This window comes from Phocoena phocoena, chromosome 6, assembly GCF_963924675.1.
Source record: "Phocoena phocoena chromosome 6, mPhoPho1.1, whole genome shotgun sequence".
NCBI lineage: Eukaryota > Metazoa > Chordata > Mammalia > Artiodactyla > Phocoenidae > Phocoena > Phocoena phocoena.
The window spans coordinates 42,696,092-42,712,213 of NC_089224.1; the positions used below are offsets into that span (position 1 = coordinate 42,696,092).

Below are 16,122 nucleotides of genomic sequence, written 5' to 3' on the forward strand. Positions count from 1 at the left end.
CATTGTTGTTTTCTGTCTACTGTTTACTCCATGAAAATGATAGTTCCTCCACTGTTTCCCCTTTTACATGCACCTTTCAATTTCAAGCTCTACCTGTCTGTTTAGGAAATGGTTTGTTATTTCCAGTCTTCCCAAGACTATACAAAACTCAAATTATTTTTTCTCTCATCCTAAAAATCTTGGGTTGCAAATTAAGCTGGGAGGGTAAAGCAAGAACAAAAATGGTAGATGGGTCACTAGGTCAAGGTCAAGAAAATGTGCCATGGAATGAGGTAGAATTATTCCGTAGTATGATAAAGTGTTCCCTTTAAGCTGTCTAATCCAAAAGTAAAGGCACGTATTGTTAACTGGAAAATATCTCATCTATAACATGTGTTTTCTCTTGAAGAATAGTCTTTCCTCATACTTGGCCACCTGCCTGCCAAGTTTCTTAACCCTCTTAGTCTCCAACTTTGGTTTCCGGAGTTACTTTAATACCATTGCCACACATACCTTCAGACCTCAGCCTGTGAAAATCCTTTGGGGGTCATCTAAAGATGAGATCATCTAGCCAAGGGAACATAAAACCAGAGTGGAGAAGTGCCAGTTCTGGAACATCAAAGGATTTGAATTATACTCCCTCCCCGCCACCATCTTCTAATTTATCAAATTCCAAGAGATTGTTTTCTGTTTTATCCCAGAAAATATTGAGGCAGTAGATAAAGTATATAGAGTTTAGAGTTAAACAGACATGAGTTTGAATCCAGATCCCTAACCGCTGAATTATTTTAAGCCTCAGTTTCTTATCTATAAAATGGAAATAATCTCTCCAAGTATTGTTGTGCCATCCATGAGGACTTGGGACATTCCATCTACAGTGTTTTTAAGACAAAATCAGGCACATGGAAGGCATATAATTAGTGGTAGTTCTTTTAACTTCCCTCACAACCTTCTACCCCAGGACTCTCCCATACCTTACGTCTAAAATCTACCACCAACCTTTGAAGATCCCAGGGTTTCCTAGTTTCCAGGGGTCACAGCCATACATGCAATATATTATAAAAGAGGTAACTAGTACTCTGGAAAGTCTGCAAAGCAGCCTTAATTTCTTCATATAACAAAGAAAATTCTTATTCAAAGAGCCTTAAACTGAAGGAAAAACATGTTTATTTGTCCACATTCCATGGAAGTGTCCTGAGAACACAGCCCATGATAACTGTAGTTATTTTCTTATATGTTACACAAAGTGTGTCATCAGCACTTTCAAGAGGTGCCTGTTAAAGAACCCTGAACACTACTGGAGTTTCACTCATCACTATGTATTCCTCAACTGTTGTTTCTAGTCTCCTGGCTCCAGATTCTCTAAAAGAAGAATGATATATAAAAAGGTTATAGAGCATAGCTGGAGAAATATTCCTACAAACAAAGGTAGCCTAAATTTCTGAGGAATTATCAATTGTATCAAAATCATTATTATCAATGATTATGAATTATATGCAGACCCCCATTGCTAATTTTCAACAATACTGCTAACGTCAGGGACTGGGACCCCAAGAAGCTCAATATTCCAAGTTTTTCTTACCTCTTCTATAAAAGCAGAGCTTGGGTTAAGCAATCTGAAGTCCTAAGAGATCTCTTCCAACACCCACTGCTATTGAGATACTACTTCAGTGATCAGCAGGAGTGTGCGAATTTACTAAGAACACAGTAAGGCAAAGAGTTAAAGACTTTTTCTGAGATATCTCCATGCACGGAACTCTGCTTGTGTGAGCACAAGACTTCTCTCTCTCTCTCTGTTCCACACTCAGAACTCAGGTATCTGCTCCCCCGCTGGAAGTTCCCTCTCTGGAATGAAGGATAAAAGTCAGAAAACTGAAGATCCTTAGAGAAATGAGATTGCCTAGAAGTGGGATGGAAACAGAGGGGAAGGTGGAGTCAGACTATCCAGGACGAGGCTCTCATTCCTGGAGTTTTGAAGGAAAGGGAACTTGGGGAACTAGTTGCCAGGACAACCTGATCTTGAGGCAAGGGTGGTCGGGGCAAGGAAATGGGGGACCTGCGGCTGCTCTTGCTCCTGCCCCTGTCCCTGGCAGCCTTCCACGGGGTCAAATGCTGTTTGGAATGTGACCCCCAAATTCATCGAGGATACTAAGTCCTTGCTGGTAAAGCTGGTACCCTCAGAAGTCCCTGGCCGAACTCATCTGCTTGAACGGCAGATTAAGAAGATGATCCGTTTAAGCTTCAAGGTCTCCCACAGTGACAAGATGCTTCGGGTGCTGGGTGAGGGAAGCTCAAGTCCCTGAGAGTTTGGGGGGTGGAAGGGAGAAGGGAGGTAGGGAAGAGAGCACCTGGGCCCACATAATTTCCTCCATAAATGTAATTATTCTCCCACATGTTCCTTCACCCCTCCTCTCTAGCTGTTCAAAAGGTTGTCAATTTGAGAACGTGGCTGAAGAATGAACTTTATAAACTGAGCAATGAAACATGGAAAGGTGAGGTACTGTTTCAATGTTAAGAGACTGGACTACCCAAGAAAGTATGAGAAAAATTCACTGGGGAAAACAAGGCAAAACAATTAGGATTAAATTATGAAGGGATAGGCCACCCCTATTTTCTGATGTCCCTTCCACCCCTCTTTAGGTGCCCTTATCCTTCAAGTCAAGCTTCTCGATGTCCGCCAAAACCTGGAATCCAAACTGAAAGAACTATTAAAGAACTTCTCTGAAGTTGGTAATATAAGATGTCTATCTAACAACACTGAAATTATGTGAGAAGAAGAGGAAAGGAGGGGTGAGAGGAGGAATGTGATTTCACATTAGAATAATTTAGAATGGGTGGAGGGGTGGCTGGAACTTAATGGGTAACTAAATAATGATGACTTGGGTATAAATATGGCAAACACTAAGTTGATTCTAAGCTCATTAGATCTTTCTGATTCTCTTTTAGCTTGTTCTGAAGATTATGGTACGTACAGTATATGTGATGTCTTGAGGTTTCAGCCATATTTTCCCATCTCCTGTGCTCTATATGACCCTATCTCTTCTACTTGTCACGTTGAGAACACAATTCCTAGAGCTATTGGCTACAAGGGGGAATATCAACGATCTCTGACAACAAAATATAGTTTATAAAATCTCAGACACCCCAGAGATTTTAGAGGTGCTAAGAGGCCTTCTATAGTATAGTTTATAACCCAAAGCACCAATATAAGCTGAGCCATCATTTTCCTACTTCTTCCCAGAGATCTGACTTAAATTATTTAGGGTTTTGACCCATCAAAAAAATTGATTGCTAGGGGAAGAAGAAAGTCACAGCAATGTAACCAATGGAAATGCCTGAGATCTAACCCATACTTGGTGTCTGAGCTAAGGAAACTCCATGCCATGGCTCCCTTCCAACTATCTTTCTTCTCTCTATCAGTCGTGACTGAAGGCCCTATCCTGGATTGTTGGACCTGTCTTCGCATCACCACTCGGTGCTTCAAAGGAGAATATTGTGCAGGTAACAAAGATTGCAGTGTGGCATTTTGAAAGGCCAAGGATCAAGGAGTTCTTCACTGATTTACTCCACAAATATTTGTTGATCACCTTCTCTGTAGGTCATACTAATGCCACAAATAAGAGCTAAGATGCTGGACAAAATTTGTACCAGTATGAATTACCAGGCACTGGATAACTGAAGAGCTTAGAAATGAAAAAGCTGTACTAAAGGTGGAGAAATTAGGCTAGGGGCAGTAAGAGAAAAAGTTTTGTAGAGCCTAGGAGTCTAAGTAATTAATAAAGATCAGAATAACCAGGGAACAGTGATGTAAGTGGTGAACAGGGCAATTTTTAAGGTTAAAAAGAGTCTTCTCATGGATAAAGTTCTCAAGTTACTAATTTCCTTCTCCAAAATTCACTTTCTTTTTTGCCCTTTCTTCTTTCAGAAGATGATCCAAAGAAGGCTGAGAATCAAGAGTTCACACTATTTCTGATATTACTAGCAGAAGGTGTAATATTGGGAGGTGCTTTGTTACTGTGAGTTTTCCTTCCTCCAAACAAACACTGGGTCAAGCATTTCTTTGGCAAAGAGACTGCCCAATCTTCCCCTTCCTTCCAATGGAAATAATGGGAAAGAAGTCATTTCAAAATCTGGGATCTCATACTAACAGGAATGAGATAAAGTTTGATGGGATAAAAGTTGGAACATAGGAAATGGAGGAGGTACAATGAAGCATGAGAACATAGGAAATGGAGGAGGTACAATGAAGTATGAGAAAAACTTTTGTAGAGGAATTCAAAAAAGGAAGAAAAAACAACTGTTACAATTTTTTAAAGAGTTGGGCTACTAGTACTGAAGTTGGGATTATCTTATTTCTCTAGTCTAGATTCCATTTTTGCATCTCTCATCGGAGGAAAATGAAGGCAATACGAAGGTCATTAAAGAAATACTTGGAGAAGAAACTTGAAGAATAGGGATAATGGATGAGAAGGAGAAAGATTTTGGAGGCAGAAAATAAATACAGAGACACAGCCAGAAGGTCTTTCATAATTCTCTTACGTGTTGACTCAGAGTAGAAAATTGGGAATTAAGCTCTTTTGCAGTCATAAAGTCAGAGTATTCTAAAACTGAACTTAAGAGTTTCTCTAGTAAAGACCCTTTCTGATAACCTGAAGCAATGGAAGCAAATGATTTACTGGAAGTTGTACAGAAAGTAATGCTGGTATGCTACAATGCACATAAAAGATGATACGCTGCATGACAGTAAAGAATGCATGGTTGTCTAAGATTCTACAGAAAACGTAACAAAGACTCAGCTTTTTTTCTCATCCTATCAGTCTAAGCATCCTATCAGCTTGGAAAAAAGTTTTATTTTTATTCAAGAAGTTTACTCTAAAATCATTCCATTGATTGGTCAACTTATTAAGAAATCAAACATATTTTTTCAAAAGTAGTTATCAATAAAATGGCATTTTGAAGTGTATACTAAATACAATATTTCCACATCTTAATGTGTATAACTATTACCAACAAGATTTAAAGTATGGTTTTGGTTCTTCTGTTTAAAAAAAAAGGCAAAATAAGAGAAGTGGAATCAATTTCTTAATAGTGTAGACTACATTTAGGATAATGATGACATAGATGGAAAATTTATACTTGCAGAACAGAACATTATCTTTTTCCTAAACCTGTCTTTTTCTATGATGTAAATCAATGTTCAACTTATTATAAATAAGAATAAAGTTCCTTGTAATCACCCTAAAAAAAAGAATTCATGGTTGGAAACTCATTAATGTCTTTAATCAGGAAAATTTTTAAATTTCTAAGTTTGCTTTTATTTCCACCTTTCTATATTTATCTATGTTTCCATATTTATTAGGTTCAATGTGGAAAATTCCTTGGCAATTCATAACACTCAATCTTCATCATGATATGACACACACATACACACACACATGCACACACACAAAGTCCAAAATATTAGTCCTGAGTTGAGATTTGTCCCAGTCATTTTTCCCTAAATCTATGGTCTATGACTGAATTAGATATTACTGTCTTAGTCTAGTTGTTCTTATTGAACACTTTTTAATGTGTATACTACCCTAATCAGTGCTTTACATCTACTATCTAATTGAACTCTTGCAATGATCTTTTTCTTTCTTTCTTTCTTTTTTTTGTGGTACGCGGGCCTCTCACTGTTGTGGCCTCTCCCGTTGTGGAGCACAGGCTCAGCGGCCATGGTTCACGGGCCCAGCCGCTCTGCGGCATGTGGGATCCTCCTGGACCGGGGCACGAACCCGTGTCCCCTGCATCGGCAGGCGGACTCCCAACCACTGCGCCACCAGAGAAGCCCTTACAATAATCTTTTGAGTAATATTGCTATTTACCTCCGCATTATGGATGAGGAAACAGGAAAATATCTAACTCGAGGTCCCACAGCGACTAATCTAGGCTATGATAAACTCCCCTTGTGGCTAACCTGTGCTTACTCACACCATCTGACTGGAACTCACAGCTATAGACATGCAGTTATGAAAGACAGATTAATGGAAAGATAATAAGTGTGGGTTTACTGTCAACATCAACTTGATTACAGACAGTGGTGGCAAAACCTGGAATAAAACTGAGGCCTGGCTAACCCTAAAATACATGAACTTTCCACTCTATTTTGTGTCCTTTTATTCTGGAAGCTTATTTCAAAAGAAAAACACCACAGTTTAGCAGTAGGAGAATAGGTCCTGCTTTAGTGGTGGGTAGAAGTGTTTGCAAATCTTTCACCCACTGTAGATCTTTGAGTACTTACTTGTTGTTGCTGCTATATTAATGAAATATTGAATGAATCAGAATATACTTGAGGAGGACCTGAACATTAATATCTCTCAGTTGCTAGATTTGAACTTCATGTTAAAAATAATCGTGTTGTTGGCACCTATCATTTTCCAACGATTTAAGGCTCACCTTACCAAATAATTCTTGAGACTAACTCCTTTCATGGTCTTTATAAATTATGGTTTTTATACTTATCTTTCATTATAGATAATTATACAAATACGATAACATACTTGCTAGATTTTGTGTTTTTGTGTCTCTTTGCTTTAGTGCAGCCTTTTAAATTTCTTGTCATATTGGCTTATTGTCCCCTCCCCACTCCTCTTGTATTTCATTCTCATCACTCTCTTCTAGAAAACCTAGGTTGACAAGGATATGTCTTTCATTATTTTATCCAAACCTAAATGGTTATAAGTAAACAGATACACATACATACATACAAATACATTTACACATGTAATTGCTTTGCTATTAAAAATTATGCACACTAATGCATGTTGATTTCACGCTTAAATACTTTGTGGAAATTCAGCTAACTGGTATCAACATCTATTCACTCTTTTTGGCAGTTGCACACAATAGCATCATACCATAATTATTCTAACATTCCTCTATTTTGGGTATTCTCTTCATTAGCTTTTTTTAGTCAGTATAAATAATGCTGCAATAACCATCTGTGCAATAAATATCTACTTATTGATTCTCCCATGTGTAAGAGATAGTGTTCAGAACTGGAATATCTGAAGTGAGAATTATTATATGTGCTTCATCAGAGTCTGCCCACATACCCCCATCCCAACTTACAGGATCCCATTCTTTCCTAATCAATCCCCTCACTTTACCAATAGACACCTTACAAGGCTGGGATTCTACTTGAATTGTAATTCAGCCAATAGCAGGATAAGGTCCTGTGTTTTATTTTCAGCAATTTCAACTATAGGAGCTATAGGAGATAAGGCTCTTCCTCAGAGCACACCTAGGAGCTCATAGGTCACATATATAGGGTTTGAGCTGAGAATTTGAATCCCAGAGCTCATCCTTTTAGCATTTTGTCCAGAAAAAGAGGAGCAACCAATCAACATCATCACATTACTTAATTTTTGAAAAATGATGGAAAGTATCATATACAGAATCACCTAACTTGCTTCTTATAAGTCGTTGATTAGGAGTATCAAGTGGAGATGTTTTACATAACTCTATAAACAGTTCATGCTGAGGACTGTCAGTGCTCTCTTTACTACTGGCAGTAAGTCATCAGCAACTTTAAATGTAATAGGACTAGAGAGCTAATTCAAAAAGCCCAAAAGCAATTCTGAAAACTCATCCTTAAAATTATATTCCTCTAGAACTACTCTCAACTCCAAAATCTGTATTAGTCTGGGTTCTTCAGAGGAACAGAACTAATAAGATAGATATAGATAGATATGTAAGAGGAGATTTATTACAGGAACTGGCTCACACCATTATGGAGACTAAAATATTACATCATATGCAGCCTGCAAGTTGGAGAACCAGGAAAGCCAGTGATATAATTCACTTAGAGTCTGAAGGCCTGAGAATCAGGGTGATCTACCTGGTATGAGCCCTAGAGTCGGAAAGCCCAAGAACCAGGAGATCCCATGGCTGAGGGTAGGAGAAAACAGAGGTCACGGTCTGTTGACCATGAGAGAGAGAGAGAGAGAGAGAGAGAGAGAGAGAGAGGGAGGGAGGGAAGCAGAAAGACGGAGGGAGAGAATATGTGCTTTTCCTCCACCTTTTTGTTCTATCGGGGCCCTCAATGGATTGGATGATGCCCACGCACACTGGTGAGGGCAGATATTTTTTACTCAGTCTACTAATTCAAATGTTAATCTCTTCCAAAATTACCCTTACAGGCAAACCCAGAAACAATATTTTGCCAGCTCTCTGGGCTTCCCTTAGCCCAGTCAAGTTGAACACATAAAAATAACAATTACAAAACATCACCTATCAAGTGTTGTGAAGAGTAGCTAATTATACGCATTTGAGACTATAACCTTCTATTCATCAAATATCATAAAGATGAAAAAGTATAATAATAATGAATAGGGCATTCAAAGTAGCTAGGAAAAGAACAAAGTAAACTCAAAACACGCACAAAGAAGGAAAATTAGATTGTATCTTAATGAAATGCAAAGCAGAAAATAAAGAGATAACACCAGATGCTAATAAAAGTCTTCATCCACACAGAACAAAAAATTTTAAAGATACATTAAAAAGGTAGAAATAAAAGGATCAAAACTATAGATAGAATTTATTTTTATCTTAAGAGACTCTTTTAAACAACTATAACATTTAAAACTTGGATGAAAGGATATTTTTATTAAAAGTACAAATTACCAATACTGACATAGGAAGAAAAAATAACCCACATTGCCAATGTTCTTTAAAGAAATTTAAAAATGGTATGAGCACTACTGAGAAAAAATGCCATGCTTAAGGAAAAACCTGAAATGAGACACAACATGCTGACTTTGATTTTTACCTGAATGGTGAAACTCTGATTTCTTCCCACCTTAAGCGCATGGTGCTTGCTTGTTTCCTTCACTAAAGCAAGGAATACAGGAGAACAAGCGGTTGTGATGGAAAGAGCCCAATTTCAGTTTTGAAAATACTAAGTATCAATTTTGTTGGGTGTCAAAAACAGACATCCATTCAGTGTTTGAATTTATATATATGAATATATAGCAAGAAGATCAAAGCTAATGAAACATATTTTAAAACAACACTTGAACAGAATAGTGAACCTGAAAATATGACTAAGAAGATCATCCAGGTGAAAAGGTAAAGAAGTGATGAAGACCAACGATAGGATACTAAAGATCCCCATATGATAGTAAAATTAAAATATAATTCTAAGTGGGCTGAGAGGAACAGCCAGCAATATTATGTTATTAAGATACCTATAATATTAAGATACTTACAATATTAAGACACCTAAAAATCCAACCTGTTTTGTATAGTCTTACTCCTTGGAAAACCTTTATTTGAGATGCTGCCTTTGGGCTGAACTCCCATCAGCTTTGACTATGTGTTTCAAATTTGTGACCCTTCCATCTGCACAATTTACTGAAATTGCTTTATAATATAAATCCAGAGTTTGATCGTTATCATTTCTAGAATCACCAACACAAGGAGCAGCTGGTTGTTTTGTGTTTCTATGTGTTTACAGTACAATAACATGAAGATTACCTAATTAAACTATATGTTCATCTACTAGGAAAGGTCATGTGGTACTTATATTTTCAAATGTCAAATACAAAATTAATTGCTTACAATCCTAATTTAAGCTTGAGCTAACAGTTAATATTTTTTTTAAAAAGATATGTAAAAACACCTTTCCAACAAGCAAATCCTCAACCCAAACCTCATTTATAGCTTAGTGAAACAATACAAATAATTTTATTACTGGAACAATTATATTTTAAGAACTAACATATACTCCAATGTCCCGATGTCAACCCTGCATGAGTTTATTTCTAGCATTTCCCTAGGATATACAAATCAAACATTAGGGGAACATATTTCTCTGAGTCTGTGAACCTGGCATAGTTGGTGCAATTTCTGACCCCCCCCATCATTCTTGGGGTTACTTTATTAAGAATCAGTATTTTCTAAGGTTTTTTTTTTTTTCAGGAAAAAGAGGTCAGAGGTGAGGTTCCACTTAGCTTTTACTGAATAAAAATTTAATAATTTACTTTATCTAGAGGTAACATTAGAAGGTGCTAGTCAATCTAATTAAGGTGCTCAAAACATAAAAAATAAAAGCTAACTAACAAGATAAAACAACAGCTGGTTTAATACTGGAAGCTTCTTAATTTCCAATTATTAATAGTCTTTCTAACTTCATTCCCCTACATCCTGACTCAAACGGAGGTTGTACCTTCTTGCACCTAAGGCAAATGCTTTATGATTTATACTTCCTGACCTGTAGCCTCCTCTAGAACATTCCTTCATTATTTATCTCCCATCATTTGTCTCCTTTCTCTTCCTCAATACTAGGTCTTTACTCTTAGTGTCCATTACTATAAATTAAAGCCTCTTTTCTTCATCCTTTTAATTTAATTAATTTATTTATTTATGGCTGTGTTGGGTCTTCGTTTCTGTGCGAGGGTTTTCTCTAGCTGTGGCAAGCGGGGGCCACTCTTCATCGCGGTGCACGGTCCTCTCACTATTGCGGCCTCTCTTGTTGCAGAGCACAGGTTCCAGACGTGCAGGCTCAGTGATTGTGGCTCATGGGCCCAGTTGCTCCACGGCATGTGGGATCCTCCCAGACCAGGGCTCGAACCCATGTCCCCTGCATTGGCAGGCAGATTCTTAACCACTGCGCCACCAGGGAAGCCCTTGTTCATCCTTTACCCACTTCGAACTACCACCCCAGACCTCCCTGCCAAACTTCTTTAAAAAGCACTCTATATCTCATGACTATTTCTTCATTCCTGTTCTCCCCTCAATTCACCACAATCTGCATTCTGCTCCTCACCACCAATTGGAAATTGCTCTAAGGTTGTCAATGATCTCTTAGTTGTTACATTCAAAGAGTTCTCTTTATTCCTCAAGTTACTTGTCAGTTCTAAGACTTATCAGAGTGTACTTCTTAAAGTACCCCTCTTGTACTTGGCAGGTTTTGTTATTTTCAAGGTTTTGTTCGAATTTTTATACCATGTTTTAGCTGCTTTTGGGGGGGCTCTTCCTCCTCTGCCTACTTGCTTAGAAATTGAACACCAGAGAACAGACTTCAAATTTTTTCTGCTAGTTACTCCATAGCTGGTGGAATCTCATCCACTCAGGAGATTTTAACTATCACCTATTAATTGTATTTCCAAATTCTTAGACTTTTATTTGCACACCCCAAGTCCTCCACCTCTGTTTCTGAATACATACTGGATATATCCATCTAGACATAAAATACCAATTTTAAACTCGGCATGCCTAAAACTGAACTCATTATCTTGAACCATTTCTGATTTTATACAATTCATCCTTATCCAGAGTGTCTTTCAGTCCTCATATATGAAGAAAATATATGTTGAATGTAGATTACAGATAAGGCACTTTACTGAGCATTTTCATATTTATCTTCCCATAGATTCCACAAAATTATTTTAAATCATTTTTGTATAGATGAAGCTCAGCAAGTTTAAGTAACTTCTTCCAAGTGGTTACTTGGTAAGTGGTGGAGCCAGGATTCAAAGCCCACTAGCTAGCACTGGCTCCACGGATACCATAAATTACCCAGAAGGTAGAAGTCTCAATGTATTCTGGAATCCTCTCTCTCCTTCATCTATCCTAGCCAGTCTCTTCAATTAGCATTGATTTTCACTCCTAAATATCTCTTAAATCTCCATGGCTACTGCAGCAGTTGAAGGTCCTTCTCTCCTGTCTCAGGGCTGATTGCAGTGGCCTTCTTATCAGCCTCCCTGAGCCCAGCCTCTCCAGAAGCCAAAGCCATCCCTCCTTTTGCACTCAGAATGATCAGTCTAAAAACACAAATTGATTTCTACCTCCTAAGTAAAGCACTCCAATGGCTCCTCCACTCCTAAAAGTGAAGTGTAAACTCTTTCATACAATACATTTTACATTGCTTAACTTTTACCATTCCACACTATGTAATCTCACCTTTGGCCAAATGCCTTCCTAGGCCTCCTTCTTTACTTAGGGTTTGCCAAACATACTTGGCCTTTTCTTCCTCCTAGTCATTACTTGCTATGTTTTCTTGATTGCCTGGTAGTCTTCCTCAGCCTTCAAAACCCACATCTAAAGTCATCTCATAAAGCCTTTCCTGAGATGGTCAGACAGCATTAATCACCCACAACCTTCAGGATCCATTACAATTCATTTGCTTCTATAAAGCACTTTTCACTGAGGACTGTTATTATAGGTTTGCATGTCTCTTTCCTAGACATGAAATCCTCAGGGACAGCGACTATGCTATGCTTATCTTCATATTCCCAACATCTAGCAATGTACCACAAAACTGCATCAGCTTAAATGTCACTTAATCAAGGGATTTTATATAACTATGAATTAATGCCTGATTCCAAGAGGTCAGAAATCATGTCTGTTTGTCCGCAGAGATCACTGCAATACCTGGTACTAAAAAATAAATAGTAGTTAAATGAAAATATAAATATGTAAATGAGAGCATTGATGAACGCTGTTATTTGGAATCAAGTATACCCTAGGTATTCTTAACACTCCCACATATACTTTGTCATATTGTCCACTGTAGCCTCAGTTCATCTTTAAAATCCCTTGCAGCTGGATGACCGACACTGCCATGGAATAAGGGCTACCTTAACATTGTTTGGAGCTAACACATTCCATGCAGCGTAAGTCAGAGTTAGAGTAAGTACCAAGTTCCCAAATCAAGTGCACAGGTTCCTAGTGTGAAACCTAGCTCAAGGGCATCTATGGGAAGTTCTCAGCAGCTCCACTTACACCTCAGGGGAGCTGGGTTGGCTTTGCCCCACCAGCCTGTCTTAACTGCCAACTGGACCAGATCTGAAGAAACCTCAAACCTTCTAATAGTTCTCATGACTTTTGGCATTGATCTAAATTGAGAAATTATCTCAAAGATCAGGAAACTGCCGCATATTCCCGAGTCACCCTGATAACAGGGATAAGGTGGGAGATGGGTAAGGCGCAGTAGAGATGTCAGTATTTAAGTACCTAATGGTATTAATATTAATAAACACAGAAGGTTCTGGAACATTACCCTGAGCATTTTCCTAACTTCAAGATGCATGTTTTTATTTTTCAACTCACCTAAAAATAGATTGAATAGCAAGATTAAGTAAAAGGACAGTAGTGAGAGTAAAGTTGGAGAATGGAAGTAAATATCTGAGGAATGGAAGAAGGACACTTTGCACTCCACCTCATCTCAAAGAACTTGCCTAACTTCAGGTTCTCCGGTTTGCATTCCCAGATCTAGCACTACTAAAACTGCCATGTAATATTACATGTGCTTGCACATCTTCCTCTAAAATAGGAAACAAATACAAACACCTTCCAATTAAAGGGCAGCACTGGCAGGTATGCATGTTTGTCAAGCATCCACTGGACCATTACAGGGCTTTCCGTGAGGCATTCCTCTCAAGCCCCTGCCTAACGAGGCTTCATCAATCTGCCTGATGAGGTGGCCCTTCACAATTTCTGCTGAAAGTACTAATAAGCACAGGCTCTTCAGGTTCAGAATTCACGTTTTCTCTTTCATCCACATTCTCTTTATCTTACTAACAGTGTCAGAAAATGTTCAACAAGATTTTCTAGTGAATAAAACACATCCTGGTTTTATCTTTGGCACTTTGGAAATCTATGTGAATAATACTTTCAAGCCAATAAGACATCATTTATTAAGTTGTTGTTTCTATAACTGATAACCTCAGTCTGGGCTATGAAAACAGTCCAAAGAGAGTTCAAAGAAAAGGTTGAAAAATATTAAACACAGAGTTTGTGGTGCAATGCTTATTAAGACATACAGAACCTTGTATAAAAACCGACAGCATTTCCTTGAAAGAAAAGGCAAGGGAAATTTACAGTCATTATCTCTGGGTGGTGTAGGTTACCAGTGATTATTATTTTCTCATTTTTGCTTGTTGGTGTTTCTCATTATTCTACAGTGACCTTGCATCTTACTTATGTAGGGAGAAGGGCTACTTGACTTAAATTTGAGGGCAGTAGGACTTCCAAAGTAAACACGGTATATTACAATTTGTTCCAAACTGTCCAATGAATTAATTTAATCCAGTATTTAGTTTATGAGATAGATTTTACATAACAAAGTAGCCCGAGTGAGTATTTCCTTAAATTTCTTCCCTTGGAAATGAAATTTGGTTTAACATTCTTTTTTCTTGTCCTGTAATCCTGGTATATTTTGTTTCAAAGGCTTACTGGGGCAAAATCCTTTCAATGACTCTATGTAATGTACTCAGTACCATAAGGGAGACTAAAAGGAGTTGGAATGCAGTGAAATTTTAAAAAAATAAAACTGGTATTATAATTATTATTATTAAAGAAACACCCTACTTATCATTGATTATAAGGTACAAAAATCTGAAGAGTCATGTTTTCAATCCTAAGCCACGAGCCAGGTCAGGCATTACACACTACTCATCTGCTAACACTAAGGTCAGCTAAGGACACGCTTCTCTTTTATTTGCCACTGCCCTTACTATCTTGTCATTAGTTTTTCACTTTTGTTGCCCTATCCCGTTTATGATCTCAGTATCTCAAGTGTATTCCCATGTGTTTTACTCTTTTTTTTTTGAAAGCACTGTCTAATAGAAATATAATGCAAAGCACATACATAATTTAAAATTTTCTAGTAGCCACATTAAGAAAAAGTTTAAAAACAGGTGAAATTAACTTTAATAATACATTCCAACCCAAATATCCAAACTGATATCACTTCAATGTGTAACCTGTATAAAATTATTCCTGAGCTTTTTTAATTATTCATTTAGAAACTAAGCCTTCAAAATCTGGCTGGTATTTTATACCTTCAGCACATCTCAATTTGAAATTTTTTAATTGGAAATGCCTGATTTGCATTTATATATCATAAAGTTTACAGCTGAAAAAGTAAACCCAAAGTTGTTCCAAGCATGCTTAAAAGTTTTCCAATCACTCAATCTAGTGTCAGATTTTAAATTTACCGTAAAGTTAATAAAATTAAAAGTTCGGTTTCTCAGTCACATTAGTTATATTCCAAGTCACGTTAGTTACAATCCACACGTGGCAAGTGGCAACCATGTTGGAGAGCACAGGTTTAGAATCCACAACTGTTTCTGCTTAAGACTTTCGAAAGTTGGATATATTTTCCAGGTCTTTAAGGATCAAACCTCAGATCTGACCCACACACAAAAGTCCAATGGTGGCCCTTACAGACACCTTTCACAGACATTTTCAAGTAACAAGCACTCCCAACGTACACACACATACAGAAGAAACACTTTGGAATATATCCCCATCTGATGGTGACCCCTGGTATATGATGGCTCCCTGCCTTGGGGAATAAGTACTGCATTCTGAGTTTACTTGGAGATAATTCCTGGAAGTGGCACAGTATTTTAAAAATATAAATGAAGGACTAATCTTAGAAAATGCAAATGAAAACATAAATGGCTTACTCTGGAATACACATAAATTCTTTCAGGCAATAAAGATTGATTTATTAACTTATCAGCTCAAAGGCAGACTACTGTCATACCCCAAAGCAATAAATCCTGAGAGTCACCTATTATGTTGCTCTTGCTTATAAGTGCATTTGGGGCTTTTTCCCCCTCTTACTGATCCTGTTGTTGACAAATACATACCTTAAAAAAAGAAATCAAGCAGATGGTTTATATGGCCTTTTTGTGGGAGAGGGAGGACTGTTTTGTTTTGTCTTGTTTTTGCAGGGGTGAATAGAAGGGCTTGGGCAAAGATTCTTGTATAATTGATTTGGACTGATGCCAATTAAAAATCTTCAGTGAGAAAATAAACTTTCCAGAAACTTTCAGACTATCAAGGGGAAGAGTTTCCTCTGTAATTACAATATCTATACGAGTATGGTTACAGAGACCACAGGCAGGATCTACTCTCCAGATAAGAAATGTATAATAAAATGGGTGTTTTGTGTTTTATATTTTGCAATGTTATCTTTCCACACATATATAATTGTAGTCTACTTTTCTTGTGCCTTTTTCTAATGCATAATGTATTTTGAATTACATGGTTTATATACAACCATTTACATACAACTTAAAACAAGTTTTATGATCAGAATGTGAGCCATTTTAATATAGTTCCGAAGAAGTCAAGATTCTTTGTTCA

General features: G+C 37.5%; 1 protein-coding gene across 1 annotated transcript; it reads left to right on the plus strand.

The window, feature by feature from the left end:
• Nucleotides 1-2,026: 2,026 nt before the first annotated feature.
• IZUMO3 (IZUMO family member 3) lies at nt 2,027-4,477 on the plus strand. Its single transcript, XM_065879715.1, is given in 9 exon segments — nt 2,027-2,107; nt 2,109-2,259; nt 2,397-2,471; nt 2,620-2,709; nt 2,926-2,943; nt 3,400-3,480; nt 3,905-3,995; nt 4,346-4,428; nt 4,431-4,477. Coding segments are annotated over 9 exon segments (717 nt in total).
• The last annotated feature ends 11,645 nt before the right edge of the window (nt 4,478-16,122 follow it).